Source organism: Ictidomys tridecemlineatus, chromosome 6 (genome assembly GCF_052094955.1).
Source record: "Ictidomys tridecemlineatus isolate mIctTri1 chromosome 6, mIctTri1.hap1, whole genome shotgun sequence".
NCBI classification, from domain to species: Eukaryota; Metazoa; Chordata; class Mammalia; order Rodentia; family Sciuridae; genus Ictidomys; species Ictidomys tridecemlineatus.
In genome coordinates, this window is record NC_135482.1 from 164,565,325 (window position 1) to 164,581,378 (window position 16,054).

At 34.3% G+C, this 16,054-nt stretch overlaps 2 protein-coding genes across 7 annotated transcripts in view; one reads left to right on the top strand and one right to left on the bottom strand.

The window, feature by feature from the left end:
* Positions 1 to 10,446, top strand: part of Serpine3 (serpin family E member 3) — a 33,843-nt gene extending 23,397 nt beyond the window's left edge. For all 3 annotated transcript variants that reach the window (XM_078016060.1, XM_078016061.1, XM_078016062.1), the window contains 3 exons: positions 3,615 to 3,701; positions 4,198 to 4,281; positions 6,809 to 10,446. In XM_078016060.1, coding sequence (XP_077872186.1) covers positions 3,615 to 3,701; positions 4,198 to 4,281; positions 6,809 to 6,852 — 215 coding nt within the window. In that variant the 3' untranslated portion in view covers positions 6,853 to 10,446. The remainder of the gene's footprint in view (positions 1 to 3,614; positions 3,702 to 4,197; positions 4,282 to 6,808) is intronic.
* Ints6 (integrator complex subunit 6) overlaps positions 5,120 to 16,054 on the bottom strand; it is an 87,053-nt gene continuing 76,118 nt past the window's right edge. For all 4 annotated transcript variants that reach the window (XM_078016054.1, XM_078016055.1, XM_078016056.1 and 1 more), the window contains 4 exons: positions 15,734 to 15,965; positions 11,554 to 11,922; positions 10,442 to 10,535; positions 5,120 to 8,485 (listed from right to left, as the gene is read on the bottom strand). In XM_078016054.1, the coding sequence (XP_077872180.1) occupies positions 8,392 to 8,485; positions 10,442 to 10,535; positions 11,554 to 11,922; positions 15,734 to 15,965 (789 nt within the window). In that variant the 3' untranslated portion in view covers positions 5,120 to 8,391. The remainder of the gene's footprint in view (positions 8,486 to 10,441; positions 10,536 to 11,553; positions 11,923 to 15,733; positions 15,966 to 16,054) is intronic.

Sequence of the window (16,054 nt, forward strand, 5' to 3'; positions counted from 1 at the left end):
AAGTTCTTCCCTACCTAAAAGTCACCTGTCTCTTCTTTGTATCTTTTTTTTTTTTTTTTCCTATTTGAAGAACTGACTCAACATCATTTCAAGGCTCAGTTGAGCCCACGGCACAATTTCCCCCCACACCAGACATCCTTGACACCAGGTGTTAAGAAACTTTTAAAAGTAATTCTAGGGCTAGGGTTGTAGCTCAGTGGTAGAGCACTTGCCTAGCATGTGAGGCACTGGGTTCAATTCTCAGTACCAAATATAAAATAACTAAAGCAAAATAAAATAACTAAAACAACTAAAAAAGAAAAAAATATTTTTAAAAAAAGTAATTCTAGTCTCGTTCACAGTAAAGAGACCAAGCAGAATCTTTTTGAATACTTCCTTTAGGATCACCAGGTTTTGATACAGATAGATCCACTTCCTTTAGTCCAGGAAACATTCCTTACACACAAGCACGAAACTATTCTTTGCTTTTATAAGCAAGTAATCAGTTTCCAATCTCTGCTCAGTAAGAAGTACCAGGCTCTCTTACTTTGACTTACTATGACTTCAAATGAGCAAACCATCCAGAGTACATGAATTAACATACATCACACCAACTATTTGGTCAGAGTTACACAGACAGGAGTAATGAGTGAGATAAACACTAGGAAAACTGGAGAAAGAAACTAACTACAGCCTAAGTTCAGAAGCCATCTCAGATTCCTCTTAGTGTTGTTTCTCTATATCCTGGGCTAGGTTCTATGTGAAATATACACACACACACACACCCTCCATCTCTTAGCAGCTAAATGACAAGATGAGAAAGGTAAGCTAGATGCGAGTTCTGGAAAAAATAATTTTTTTAAAGCCCCTAACAATACAGTAAATGTAGAGACACCAATTTTGCAAATCTCGTGTTTACACAGTCACAATATAAAGACTCCGAATCCTTTTGAGAATGTGACCAACCATACACAAAAGAGTAATGGCCTCCATCAACAAAGGGAGTCAGGGGAACTGAAACAATCATTTGGCTGAGACTTGCTGTGTGCTTGCTGTTCGACACACTAACCAACATTTTCTTATAGATGTCATCACTGTTAAAGAACACAAAGGAAAATTTCTTTGTGGGGGAAATGAGGCAAATGGTTGTGAGGGTTTATTATTAATTCATCCAGTAATTTAGTAAACACATAATCTTAACAAGATTATGCAAGTTGGGCAAAGAAGTATTTAAAAATGACTAAGTCATTTCTGCCTTCTAGTGCTGACAATTGAAAAAGGAGGGCAAGCACTGGTAGAAGATGTTATGGAAGAAGTGGGAAGTATGCCCAAGCCTTTGCTTTAGGTATTGAAATGTAAATAGGAATGTATGGGTTTTTACTGCTCATTTCCCTAAACATATTTTCTAGAATGCTAGTCCAGTAAATTTGAGCACAGGGGTGGTATAGATGGTTTTATGGCTAAACACTAAGTATTGGGAGCCTCCTGTAAACATTCATTGAAAACATTACAACTTATTAGCTCTGAGAAATTCCCTACTCAAAACAAAAGTGCAAAAGAGTTTAGCCACGTCTCCCACATTTAATCAACTGTGGAAAAGCACCTAAAAATGACTTGGGGAAAAAGATCTGTATGATCTTCAAAGACACTAAGCTGCCAACACTTCAGAAGAGAAAAAGGCCAGGAAATCCTCACATGCTCAGCGTCTTCTAGGTTGATTTCATAAGTTGCATAACATTTCAACATTGCTTAACCAAAGTAAGCAAAGGGAGGTGTAGTCCAAGATCAAAAGGCAAACTCAAAACTCACAGAATCTCCCAAATTCTCATTTTTATCACGTTGGTCTTTTGGAATGTCAACTCTTGTCAGAGATAAAATTTAAGAGATGTCAATACTGAGGCATGACAGGTTATGGATCTAATTTAGTCTAACTGAGAAAACTTATTTAAAGGAAACTCTTCACTTTCAAGACATTGAAATAACCCAACCTATCTTCCTGAAGACATCCATCCCAGTTGGCCACATTTCTCACACCATGCCCAGACTAACACAGACATGCACTGACTGTATTTTAGTCTATAGGGAGTTGAGGTTTCATAGTGAGCTCTACTCATTTCATCACTTATTTAAAATGTTCAGACATCATACTAAACGGTAGTGAAGTCACAGAAATAGTAAAACCTTGTCACGACTGTCAACGAATCATTCTTTATCCAGAAACTGTTTTTAATTCTGGCACTGTGGTTGCTCAATGAGCTAGTAGGAAGGGCTTATTATTGACAAGTAAACTTATTTTCTCAAAAGTCCTGCAGAAAAAGACTAACTTCTTCTCTGGTGCCAAATCAATGTTTCCATGGATTTTCTCCCTCCTCTGGTTCCTTTCTGTCCCTCCCCTGATGCTGGCAAATGATTGTTCCTTATAGTGACCATAGCTAACTCACAATACCTGGACATACCTTAATTACAAGATGGATGAAATGCTGCATATTCTATATTCTGGGGTGGTTTTCCCATATGACACTCACGACCCATTTCCTTATATGTGCAAGAGTAATGCAAATGAATTAGGCTAAAACCACACAGACAAAAAGCTCCCTTGAAATACATTAAATTGACTATTCTAACACGCAGGCTATAGATCCCTTTAGTTGGCATGCTAGAGCTGACTAGAACACACTTTCTGAAAAGTGGTAGTATTTGAGTGGAGGGATGGGATGGAAATGGGCTTGAGTCTTAAAACCTGCATGTTTCCAATTCTGCTTATCGACTTAACAGCCCCCTTTAATAGCTGAAGTTTCTTCTAAAGATTCTTTCATTCGTTATTCCATATACTACCATTTCATCTTTGGAGAATTGTTTCAAAATGGTTAATTTTTAAATTACAGAATTCTGTCACTTGCAAGTCATCACTCACAGTCCCAGTTGCTAAGCTTAGATCTTTTGAGACTGTTAGTGCACAGCACAATTAGTTAGTCATTCCCATTTTCTCTGCAGATTTGGGGCCAAGAGGCAACTGACACACAGAATGCAGCTGCACAACATTAGACACATTTTTTATACAGTAAATTATGCCTCTTAAAGCTAAAACCTGTAACTTGACCATTTAAAGGTAGTTCAGTAGTAGAGCACTTGCCGACCCACTGCAAGGCTCTGGATTAGATCCCCTGAACCACAATAATAAATAAATATGGTTGCATAAAAGTGACTCTCAGAAATGCAATCCAAGAAGGGATTCAAGGAAAATCATCACAGAAGCCTACTGAAAATGATTACTGGGCTACAGAATCTGCCTTTTAACTCATATAATTCTTATCATTATTTAAAGTTTTAGAAATACTGGCTGAAGATTTTAATGTTAACTAGGATTCACTTTTAAAATTAATTATTGAAAACATGGGACAGTGCCTGAATATTAATTTTGGTGGGGAGGAGAGAATTATTAGATAAATTTAACAAGTTGGGTTTTTGAAAGTTGCATAAAAATATTGACACTTGATAATTTTCTAAACAATTTCTCCCTAGCTATACAGTAAGCAGCAATGGAAACTAAGTTTTAAGTACATTCTTTTAAAATACTAAATGTCTGGAAAAATGTAAACAAGCAAATCACATTTTTTTTCCTTTCCTGGGGCCAGGCCAGGATGGCATTTATGTTTCTGAAGCAATACACAAAGCCAAGCTGGAGGTTTCAGAGGAAGGCACCAAGGCATCAGCAGGCACAGGTATGTCCAGAAACCCCCACCACATGCTGGCCCCTGTCTATCTACCCTTGCTAAATGTGACCAGTTGCATCCATTCTAAATCTTTCCATTAAAAACCCCAGTCCAGAAGTTAGTATAACATAAAAAAAAAAAAAATGAAAACAAAAAACATTTTTGAAAAATGGAAGAGATTCATTTTGGAAAGGATTTATACCATCATCTCGTAAATAAGAAATAGAATCATTTTAAAAATTATTTTAAAAATTACCTTCTATAAGAAATTTATTCCATGGAATCTTTGAAAAATAAGAGGCTCGGCTGTTATCTTTTATTCTTAATTTTCCCTTTTGCACCCACCTTAAACACCAAAAAATGAAATGTCATAGAATGCTTTGGTTTCTTTCAAAAAAAAAAAAATCAAGGTATATAATTGAATTTGTACCCAATCTAAATTGTGCTTTTCTTCAGATAAATAACAAGATATAATGGGATTCTTTCATTCTTTCTTTTCTTGCAGCTCTGTTGTTACTTAAAAGGTCTCGGATTCCTGTTTTTAAGGCAGATCGGCCATTCATCTTTTTCCTGAGAGAACCCAGCACAGGTATTTTTTAATAGGATTGAGATAATTAAATATTTATGAATAAACGGCTCATCTGTTCCTACAACCTAAAACAGGCAATCCTTCTAGCTATTTCTATAGTGTTTCAGAAACTTTTCAGTTGTGAATTTGTCTTAGTCTGACTATTTCATAAGTACAGTAGAACTATTATTCTCCATGTTTTCTGTCTTTTTGTTCTCAGCTTATTTATAGTTTTTTTTTTGAATTCTGTAGGTATCTACTCTTTTAGGGAGACTAAGAAATCATGATGAAAGTAAATAGCTTTTTTTTTTTTTTTTTTTGGTGGCACTAGGGGATTGAACCCAGGGCCTGGTACCTGCCAGGAAGTGCTCCATCATTAAGCTATAACCCCTACCTCTATATCGGCTTTCTTCCCTTGGCCAGTTGTTCTCTAGGCTTTCCTACCATTTTAGGAAAAGACAGTTTCCTCAGGCCCCAAGAGTGTCTCAGAGAACACCCCTAGTGACTCTAGAATTCTAGTGAATTCATCTGGATTTTTATATTGTTCTTCTATTTATCTTTCTCAAAAATCAAATATTTGCCTTAGAACTTTTTAAGTCCCACTATATAGTCTTATCTCAACCCAAAGATGGTGTGATACAGGCAATGCCTTGCACATCACAAAGAAAAGCAGATGTCCTTTAAGCTTCAATAACATGATACAAAATCTTTAAATTATTTCTCTTAATGTTCCTCCTCCCCCCGACCATATTTAGGAATGAAGAGATTCTCAGTAAAGAGTTGTTGGCAAGTCTAAACAGTGTATTAAAAATAAATAGGATGGAACAAGACTAATAAAATGAAGCAAAGGTGGATCTACTTTAACTAAACATCAGGCATTACTTTTATTTATGGAGAGGGAAAAAAGTCAAAAGTTAGAATTATGAAAATTAAGCATAGTTTTACACAAATTAAAGAAATACTGTCAACATCATTTTATCTGAGAATCATTTGCATACTGCCATTACTTGCACTAGAAATAAAAGGAACATTTTTGTGACAAAAGGATGAAGATAATCTATTAAGGGATTATTTGGGGAGAAAAAGTCCATCAACAGAATATATCCACTTAGTATTATCACCATGATCTGCCCAACCCCATAGTGATTAGATGAAAATGTCACTTATCACTCAGGACAAGCAGCAGAGAGTCACATGTTAAGAAAAAAAAAAAAAAGGTAGGTTCTACTCTCAAGAAACCAAGGTAAGGCTAAACTTTAACAGAAAGGTCATTGCCAAATGCTGATAAGCCAATAAAGATTGATGACAATTAAAGAGATTCTATTAACTGCATAAAAATGGTGTACAATTCTTGAACTAGGAAATGACACACCACTTTAGTTTTCAGAACTGCCTTAGCAATCAGAATGAAAATATAAGGCTAATTCAAAACTAGTTCAATAATCCACCACAAATCTAAGCATAGCCTTTGTGAATTTGTTTACATTTCTTTCTGGAAGGCTCTTGTCCATATCACCCAAATCAAAGAGGCTATTGACAGTTACTGAGAAAATTAGAAACAAATCTCGGCCTTCACTACTCCAAACTGACAAAGCTTAAAGATAAGAGCAACTAATGAATCAATCAACAAATTAAGACACACGGGAACATTTTTTAAAAAGCAATGTAAAAACTTCCAACATTAACCTTTCAGAAAATACCATTTGCCAATGTAAGGTCATTTAGTGATCTAAGAGTCTCAAGACATACCTGCCTCAGATATCATATTTTTCTTTGCTGACAAGAATAATTCTCTAACAAGTATTTCACTAAGTTAACCAACTCATCTGTAGTTTTTGTTTGTTTTAAATAAATGAAAGAAGCCTGAGAGAGATGAGATATTAAGCTTGGTTGTGATGGGTTTCAAACTCTGAGACTAGATTTTTGGCATGAGGTTATGTCATGGAAGAGAGATAAAGGTCAAAAAGAGGAGACAGAATAAACTGATACTTCCAAGTCCCTATAGAGTTCTTTCTGAAAAATGTACTAAAGGTCAAGGGTCTAAAGAATCATTGTTTCATAAGCAATCTGTGAAATAGAAATCAACTATTGCCAGGCATGGTGGGTGGCGCATGCCTGCAATCCCAGCAACTCGGGAGGCTGAGCCTGGAGGATGGCAAGTTTGAGGCCTGCCTCAGCAACTTAGCAAGGCCTTAAGCAATGTAGGCAAGACCCTGTCTCTGAAGAAAAAAGGGCTGAGGATGTAGCTCAGTGATACAGTGCCCCCTGGGTTCAATATATTAAGTATGAATTTCTATTTGAATGACTTCTTATGTCTTCTATTACTCTGAATCTAAATACATAAAATTCAAGACCAGACAGTACATTCTGGATTTTGTGTAGCTCTTGCTGAATTTAGCAATGTAACTGTGGGCAATTACTTGAATAACTCCAATTATTAAATTGTATCTTGCTTTACTTGATTATATTTTATAAAGGTAAAAAAAGGTTCAAAGAATTGCATATGAAAATACTATATGTTACATTAAATGCTTCTTTATCTCGACAGGATTTGTCTTCAGTATTGGGAGAGTTTCAAATCCCCTTGACTGAATTAAGCAGATCTCAAGGATGTTCTACATATTCATGTGTTTTTCTTCATAAAAATTTTAGTTACAATTTCATTTTGCTATACCTTTGACATTTAAAAATGTTCTGATAAAAGTGTATAAAGATAAGGGTATGTGATTTTCAAATGTTATGAACCTAAAAATACTTCAATTTTATTATAATTTTATAGACATATTTGCCCTCTCAATTCAAATCTAAAAATTTAACCTTTTCTACTAGTTACCCTCAAAAATACTAAAAGGCACAGCAGTGATCTATGAATGGTGAAATTATCAAGTCACAGGATGGCATCCTCAATAAGGATAAAGAAGGTCACATTGGATTGAGGGTGGAGAATGGATGGTTTCCGTTTTGGTTTTCCTCAGCCTGTACAACTCAGAGGGAATGCAAAATGAACAAAATCATCTTAAACCTGTTTTCTTTTCTATTTAGCTTCTAAATAAAATTGAGAGTTTAAGTCTGAGAATTGCAGAGCAGAATGAAGAGATCACCGCTAAACCTCTAATATGTCATGCATGGACTTTTATAAGCTTGGCATGGCATCAAACTTGCTAAAGGCAAGCTATTACAGAGAATGTAGCATTCCCCAAACTTATCACTCCCTAACTAACAACTTCAAGTTAGTACCATCCAGAATCCTATGAGAAAAGAAAAAGGGTTGAAGGGAGATAAGGAAATCAGTAACTTCCAAAGCTGTCTGCTTTTTAAAACAGCTTTTAGAGTCTATCTGCTGCCACAGACATAGCCATTTCCATGATTCAAGCAGAAATGGGAATATATTGATGTGGCCAACAAAAGCTATGAACAAATAGTAAAGAAACAATGCAGATCATGTAACATGTAATTACAGTTAGATTTAACAAATATGAATTTCACGTGGTGTGTTTTCCAATGCTAAAAAGCAAGGCCTTTAAAATTCCATTATCTAAGGATGTTTGTAAATGATTATTTTGAATGTGATTATTTCCTAAACCACACAAGAGTAAAATAGAGCATTTATTGATGGAATAACAAAAGTGCTTTCTTAAATATTCTTCAAAATACATTTGTACAACTTACAATAATATATCCAAAATAACTGTATATACAAAACATTACCTAGTTTTAACGTATGTGCTTTTTTCCCCAAAAATTACAAAGTAACTTCTTTTTAATTTTTTTTTTTTTTTTTGGCAAAGTTCAACCTTAACAGAGGTGACAATTTTAAAGGTTGGTTTAAGAAAATAGAACCTGAGGGAAATTGACACGCAAGAGTCAATGACAAGCAAGAGATTTGGAGGAATATTTTTAGTTTGTTAAATAAAAATGTTTTTTAGAGTGATACTTTTCACATTACAAAAATAAACCAAAATGAAGAAAAGGTCACTGTAAAATGATGGAAAAAGGATCTGTAGATTTGCTTTTAGTATTTCAAATAGCCAACAATGCATGTCAAAAAATGAATGCAAGATCACAACAGTCTTGTATTTACTTTGTATTTGGAGAAGATAGTGAAATAAGTGGCCACATTCTCATTTTCCTTTAATTGCTATTAATATGGTTGATCTGATTGGCTCTTCGATGAATTTCATCCAAGAAGTTCTCCAGTTGTTCTATTAGCATTCGTTTTTTAAACCTGTTTGGAAAACAAACAATAGTATTCTCAATTACTTTTTAATGGATGACATAATACCAGAATATATGTTTTTAAAATAGAAAAAAATCTGCTTTGGGGAAGATTTTTTAAAAGTGAAATGGAAAATCAACACTCTATGACATAAAATCTATTGATGAAGATTTGTAAACTATTACTTGTGCCCAAACAATATTGATTTGTTCCTACAACAAATATAGACCTACAAATAGCAAAAAAGGTGTTATTTTTCCTACAACCATAAGAGTAAAAGCAGGGCAAAGGGAATACTAACATATGCAAGCATTCCAAATACTCAGTAAAATTTGGACTCCCAAAGCAATCTATATTCTTCTGCTCTTTGAAAGTTGAGTGTTGAAAGGAATGTGAACAAAGCATGAATTACACAAAAAAGAAGAAAGAAATGAAAATTGGGTAGTTGCATTTAAAAACAAGGGTGTTCTACTATTATAATTTGAAAGATAACAAATCAAGGATAATTAGATAGCTATTATACAGGAAACAATTGAAAGTTTGAGTGTTAATTCTTGAAAATTTAAGTAATAAGCATAGGTAGAATAAAATTGTACTCATTTATATAAATATAAATATCACTGATTTTTTTATAATATTCTGAAACACTACTAGACATTCCATTCTTACTTCCTCTTATTTGTAAAATAACATAAATAGTCACCATATTACACAACTCTCTAAGAAGTGGAGTTCAGGTATCAATATTCTAGCTAAATTCAGGATGAAGTTTGAACTCACCAGAAAAAAGTTACGAAGAACAAATTACGTTAAATATTCAAATTTGTATAAAAAATTATGACCTTATCCTGATAGACCCATGCTCTAGCCATGCCAAAAGAAAAAGAAAAAATTAACTGCTCTCTCCAAAATTTTTTATAATATAGCATGAAATAAACAGGGGACTAATTGAAGGATAAGTATGTTTATATTTGAATCAGATTAAATAAATCCTAATGTTTCTCATAATACTAAAATTTGTCTTGAAAGAAAAGTAGAAAATTTTTTAAGCTTTATGTACAATTATGCTTTCCAATTAACTGCACTTCATAGTTTACATTTATAACCTTGATCCACATTCCTTGTACTAAAGTACATAATCCTGGACTACTGAAACACTAACACTCTGAATAAGGACCATTTGCTGAACTCTGGTCCCCTTGATTACATGTACTCCCATGTACAAATTAAATGCATTCAAATATTGCCTTTCTAAATTATTTCTAATCACCAATTTCTATTAATATAAAAAGGTAAAAAACTAAAGGCTATAAAACAAAAAACACCAGGAAAAAAAAAAAAACTACAGAGAAGGAACTATTGAAAATACTTAGTCATCTGCAGGGAGAAAAGTTCCATAATTCCTGAATAATTCCTATGTGGCTCTTTTTCCCCCATGGGTGGTACTGGTATTAAACATTAAGTTACATCCCTAGCCCTTTTTTATTTTTCAGAGAGGGTCTAAATTGCTCAAATTGGTCTCAAGTTTGCTATCCTCTTCCCAAAAGTCATTGGGATTACAAGTGTGTGCCACCACTGGCAGTGTGGCTATGTTTTAAGAGAATTCTTGTTGGGCATGGTGGCACACATCTATAATCCCAACAGCTCTGAAAGGCCTAAGGCAGGAGAATTACAAGTTCAAAGCCAGCCTCAGCAACTTAGCGAGGCCCTAAGCAACTTATGGGAGACTCCATCTCTAAATAAAATATAAAAATGGGCTGGGAGTGTGGCTCAGTAGATATGTGCCCCTGGATTCAATCCCCAATACTTCCCATCCCCCCCGAAAAGAACTACATATATATCTCAGCGTGCCATATGTATGGATAAACAAAAGTAAATAAATAACAAATACTGTTAAAATACTGCCTATGTAAACTGGAAACTCATTTCAAGATATCTAATTCATAATAAATAAAACTATTTTACCTTGATGCTTCTTTAATGACATTTTGTAAAAATATTAGTCTTGTTTGTAAACTGCCTTGCACATGCTTCAGTAAAGTGAAGATTCTTTCATATTCTTCAAAGAAGAAAAAAAAAATAAGTGGCTTTCATTTATATTTTCATTCATTACTTTTCATCTTGCAGTTTTTTATATTAAGGTACACTGAGACCAAAAAAGTTCTACCTAAAAATATCACCATTCTTTAAAAATTTTATAATACATTTTAATATATCTATGTGAAAGAAAATATTTATCAATAAAAACTAAATAATTTGTCACTTTTTTTGGCTAAAGTTCTCATTAAGGTTTTAAACAAAGCTTGGAAGGATGAATAAAAAGCTTTTCAGTCGTACCATTGAAAGGTAAGAGGCAAATGGCTTTTTACAAAAATCCCTCCTTATAATTTAAATTCTAAATTAAACTACATGGTGGGTAAAAGGAAGGGAAAAACACAAAAAGAATAAGGGTGCTGTTAGAATCTCAATGTTTCACATACAACTCTGCCAAGGACTGAATCTTACCCTCTTATGGCCTACCTACAGATCACTCACTGTACCATCACCATCATAGTAGATGATCTGCTAACATCTTCCGAATGAATATCAGTAATATTCAGATTTTTTCCCCATAAAGTTCTTTTGCATTCATAAAGTACAAAGCTTTCATAATTTTAGTTTTTTGGCCTAAACATATTCTTTGTCACTGCCATAGTTTAAAACTTAAACACAGTGGTAGGCATTAGGATGAGAACTTTTACAGACATAAAATTATTTAATATTAACTATATCTTTTTTTTGGGTGAGTTGCTAAATTAAAATTCTAGTTCTTGTCAGAATACTCAAGACTGTTATAGTAGGAGCTATAGGTAATTTATCTACATGTTCTTCTTTAGCTTTCAGGCCTTGCTGCCTTCCACACCTTAAACCCTGGACATAGCCAGATATTCTGCAGAATAAAAAATCAAATTAAAAGTAGCTCAGATGTTGTTCAAGACTGATCTAGAATCAGATATATACTTTTACATAATTTGACTTCTGATTTTTTTGAGCACATACAGAAAATAAATCTGAGATTTGTCTCTAATTATACATACTTCTTCCTGGCTTTCGGATCTCTTTCATTATTTGTGCTTTTAGTTCAGTATTGACCTCTTCGTGGCTTCGGCAATGCATCAATTTCTTTCCTTTATTGAGTGAAGAAGCTGGTATATTCTCTTCAGCACATTGTTCTTTATCTCTTGGCGGCTCATGATTTTCTAAAAATCCACCAACAGTGAGGTCATTAGTTCCTAAATGATCATGACCAAGAGCCTCTGTATGATTGGTTGGTCGTTCCAGTAAACTGGCTGAAGATGTTGAAAATTCAGTATCCATAGCATTTGGTGTAATGTCTGATGAAAGTTGGTCTGCAACATGATTTTCAACCACATCATCTATTGTTGAATCATTAGTGGTTTCTGAAACTAAACACAAAAATAAAGGAGAAAAAAAATTGAGAGCCAATATGAATGTACACAATAAAGCTACAAAAAAACATTACTAAAGCAAATCACAACTGACTTCCTCAACAAATGCAAATTAACAAATAATGTGATCCCTAAGTCTTGCCAAAAATATGGTGGGTTTCAATGTGAAGCAATCACAATATTTACAAAATCTGTACAACTTTTGCCCTTAGGGAAAAAACTTAATATAAAGCCAATTTCAATCAGTTTTTAATTCTCTACTTTATTCTTTGGCAATTTTATTGAACAAGTATGTTTTCAATTCTTTAGTGAAAAAAATGATTAAAATTATCATGGTCATCTTTACCTCAGAAAGCCCTAGCTCATTCCAATCTACCTCAGCCTATTATCAGAGGTAAAAATAAATCATTTATACTATTCCAAAGTCTGTGGGGAACATATCAAACAGGTCATATATATATTTCATAGTACGTGCTTTTCTTATAACCATTCATATAAACCCCAAGAATTGAGCAATGTAAAGCAACTTGGTGCACACATTAGACCCAAAAGCTTGAGAGCTTGCCCTAAACACCATATTATTAGACTTGCTCCCCATGGAAAGCAGGTGAATTCTAAATTCTCTGTCCTATTTACTCATATTCCCCTGTCCACTCATGCCCACAAATCTCCTGATCTCATAACTTCTTCCTAAATTCCACTCCATGAGTTGCAAATGCCTTTTTATTAAATATTTACCACAACAGAAATTTATACTTTATTATACTTTACTCTTACAAAGAATCTGCTCTCCTTTTCAGACCTGGAACAGAACTGCTTTCTCTTACACACTCTCCAAGAGTGATTCTTTCATTTCCTAGTGTAATTTCAAGATTTCTTGTAACAACTCTTTTTTTTTTTTTTTTTTTTTTGAGGCGGAACACATTGCCACCTATCCTCTCTCTCCTCAACACTAAATCTTAATACTGAACCCAGGTTACATGCCTATAGCTACTGATAGTTCTTACACCTGGTTCATAGTATACCCACCACATCCCTCCTGACATAATTCTAGGTCCTTACTAGTATCATCAAAGACCTTCCTAAAAATATCCATCTTGAATACCACCCCAGACTGAATAATAAGAACTAGACCCCACCCCAGGTGACTCTCATGCACATTAAAGTTTAAGAAGAAATGGTATGATGACCAATGTCTAAAAGATCACCTATCAAGAACCTGGCCTATCATTGATAATTTGATGTCATTGCAATTGTTGTTTTTTAAAATTTTAAATAAATTTATGAAAATACTTAAAGAAAAAAAAGTACCTCACCTCATCAATCCCCAATTTCTTATCTCCAAAGAACTTTCTCCACTTAACACTTTTGCCTCTCCTAGCCAACACAAATTCATAGATGAAGGTGCATAACTCTGATCTTTGCAGTAGTATTGCCTCTGGTCTTTAACACTAGATTATTACTCTAGCAATTCTTCTGCTTTCTCCCTGTTGATCACATCTCTGCAAGATAGCCACTTTCTTATCAATCAGAGGTTTATCTCCCCTAATAGATCACCTTTTTACCGATGTTCCAATTCTCTGCTTCTATTTTCCTCCTATGGCATCTGTGGGAAAACCCCAGATTTGATGAAGCTGTGAACCAGAAACTTTTCTGTGCTTCCCCCTAATCTGTACCCATACCCCTTCAGTTCAATGGAAGCAGCATTCTTTCATAGCACTCAGGACTGTTTCCTCTAGCCTTCTCAGTGACTCTGTACTGATTACATCTTCTCTCATCTTCATTTTCAACCTATCCTTTTCTATTGGTTCCTTCATATCAGCACTTTACTTTCTATTCTCTTTGATCTTAAAAACAAGGCAAAAATCACGACTTTCAACCTGATGAACTCTTCTAGCTAGCATTCACCTTCCTCATCTACCCTTTACAGTTAAACTTCCTAAACTGATCATCTCTATTTTCTCACTTCTCATTTCTCTCTCCACCCCTCTTTTTAAAGCTTCTGCCTGCCTTACTCCACAGAAACTGTTAAAACAGCCAAAGAGCAATAGATCTCCTTTTTAAATATGTGAGATCACCAACTATTCAATTCTCTTTCATTTCTCATTCAATTCTCTTAGTTTTTGTAACATTAAATTCTTTCCTTTCCTATATCTCTTGGATTCTTCCTTCTCAATCTCCTTTTCTGTTCCCTCTCTTCTTAACTTGGGCATTTTCAAAGTTCTATTCTTGGCTCTTTTTTTTTCCTACCATTTTCCTCACTGCAATGATAAGCTACCTCCCATACCTATCCCTCTAGACCAAATCCTGTGTTCTAAATTCATATTCCTCTTTGGATTTCTACTTGCCTATCTAATATGCATTTCTAAACTCAACTCACATTTCCCCTCTCTTCCAGTCTATCCAGTATGTTTCAAGACAGAAGCCTGACTCCTCCTATGCTCTGACCCAAACATTCAAGTCAATCACAATGTCCTTTATCGTATGTCCAAATATTCCTCGAGCACATATTCTCACAAGCCCACAGTCAGGTCACAAACATCTCTTCCCTAGGTTTCTTAATGGTCCCTGAGCATGAACAAATCCTTCTGTTCCCCTTTTTACTATGCATTTTCTCTTTTGAGGGGGGGTGAGGAGGATAAACCATAATAGATTCTTGGCCTGACAGAGTTTTCTACAATCCGGATTTTGCTGATTATATCTCTGGTTTTTATCATTTAAAACATGTTTCTCCATCCCTTGTATTTCCCATGAATTGGTAGTTAACATTCAATTTGTTTTGTTTTGCTTGGGAGTAGAGGGGGAGTCAAATCCACTTCAGAGAGAGTACTATGTAATTCATTAGGAGGTATATAATATGTTTTCCTACAATTAATAAATCCATTAATTCATTAAGAGTTTCCTACATTCATTTTTGCTTCTCCCTGATAATATTCCACACATTAGTCAGTCTGGTTTTTAAAAAATGCTAATTAGATCAGGTCATCTCCTCTTTCAAATCTTTTAACAGATTCTCACTGTCCTTAGCATCAAGTAGAGAATATTTACAATAGCTCTGCACAATCTTTACAATAGCCTTCCATGATTATTTCTATCTTTCAGTTTTATCTTACCATATGCCCAACACCACTACTACACCAGAATTCCTTAGGTCCCTTTCTCATTACTATCTTTACACATATTCTTCTCAGACTACTATTCTAGCATAGGAAAAACGCACAGTTTTATTTTAACAAATTCCCATTCATCCTTCAACTTAATCTTCAGTGTATTGCCCTCATAAAGTAAGTTAAACATTCTTGCCAAATGCTTCCATAATATACTTAACTTCTCTTTTGTACCACTTATCAAACTTCTAATTAACTGTTTGATGACTTTCTCCCTTGCTCATTATAAATGAAGGCAGAGATCTTGTCTTGTTCACTGCTATACCTCAATGTGTAGTGCTGTTCAAAATAATACATGTATTTAATAATTAGCCTTTGTATTTAAATGCAATGGAAAGCTGGTTTTTGCTGGTACTGATAATGCTCCTTTCAAAACCATTATTTCCAAACTTGGGATTTACTAACACCATTTTAAGGCATGACAGCTAACAGAGTTACCATGAATATATGAAGTTTCCAGCAAATACTCATTAAAGCCATTCAAAAATTATCACATGCCAATTAAAAAAAAAAAATCTCTCCCCTAGGCATTCACTGAACTTTACCAATCAATTTTTTTCTATTACCTACTATAAAAACCTCTTCCCTCTGAAAGAATCAAAAAGCAACAACTAATGTTTTTTAAAAGTTAGAACTCTTACTTTTATGAAGAGGAAGGGGTTTAATAAGATCTGGCTGTGCTTGAGTCAGAGGTGCAGGTGGTCCTTTTCCTCCAATATGATTGTTCACAACAGGGTTCTGCTGTCTGCCTCTCAATAATGGAGACATACACCGACGTCTTTTAGGGATCCCTTGCATATTTGGTTCTCCAGGTCGTTTATGTTTATTTTGAGGTCCAGCCACAAATTCATCTGCTTCATCTATCATCATACCCTATAACAAAAAAGCATATAATTTTCTTGGACTTACATATAATTTTTCTCTAAGAAAAAAAACTGTTTATCATTTATTTATTTAGATAA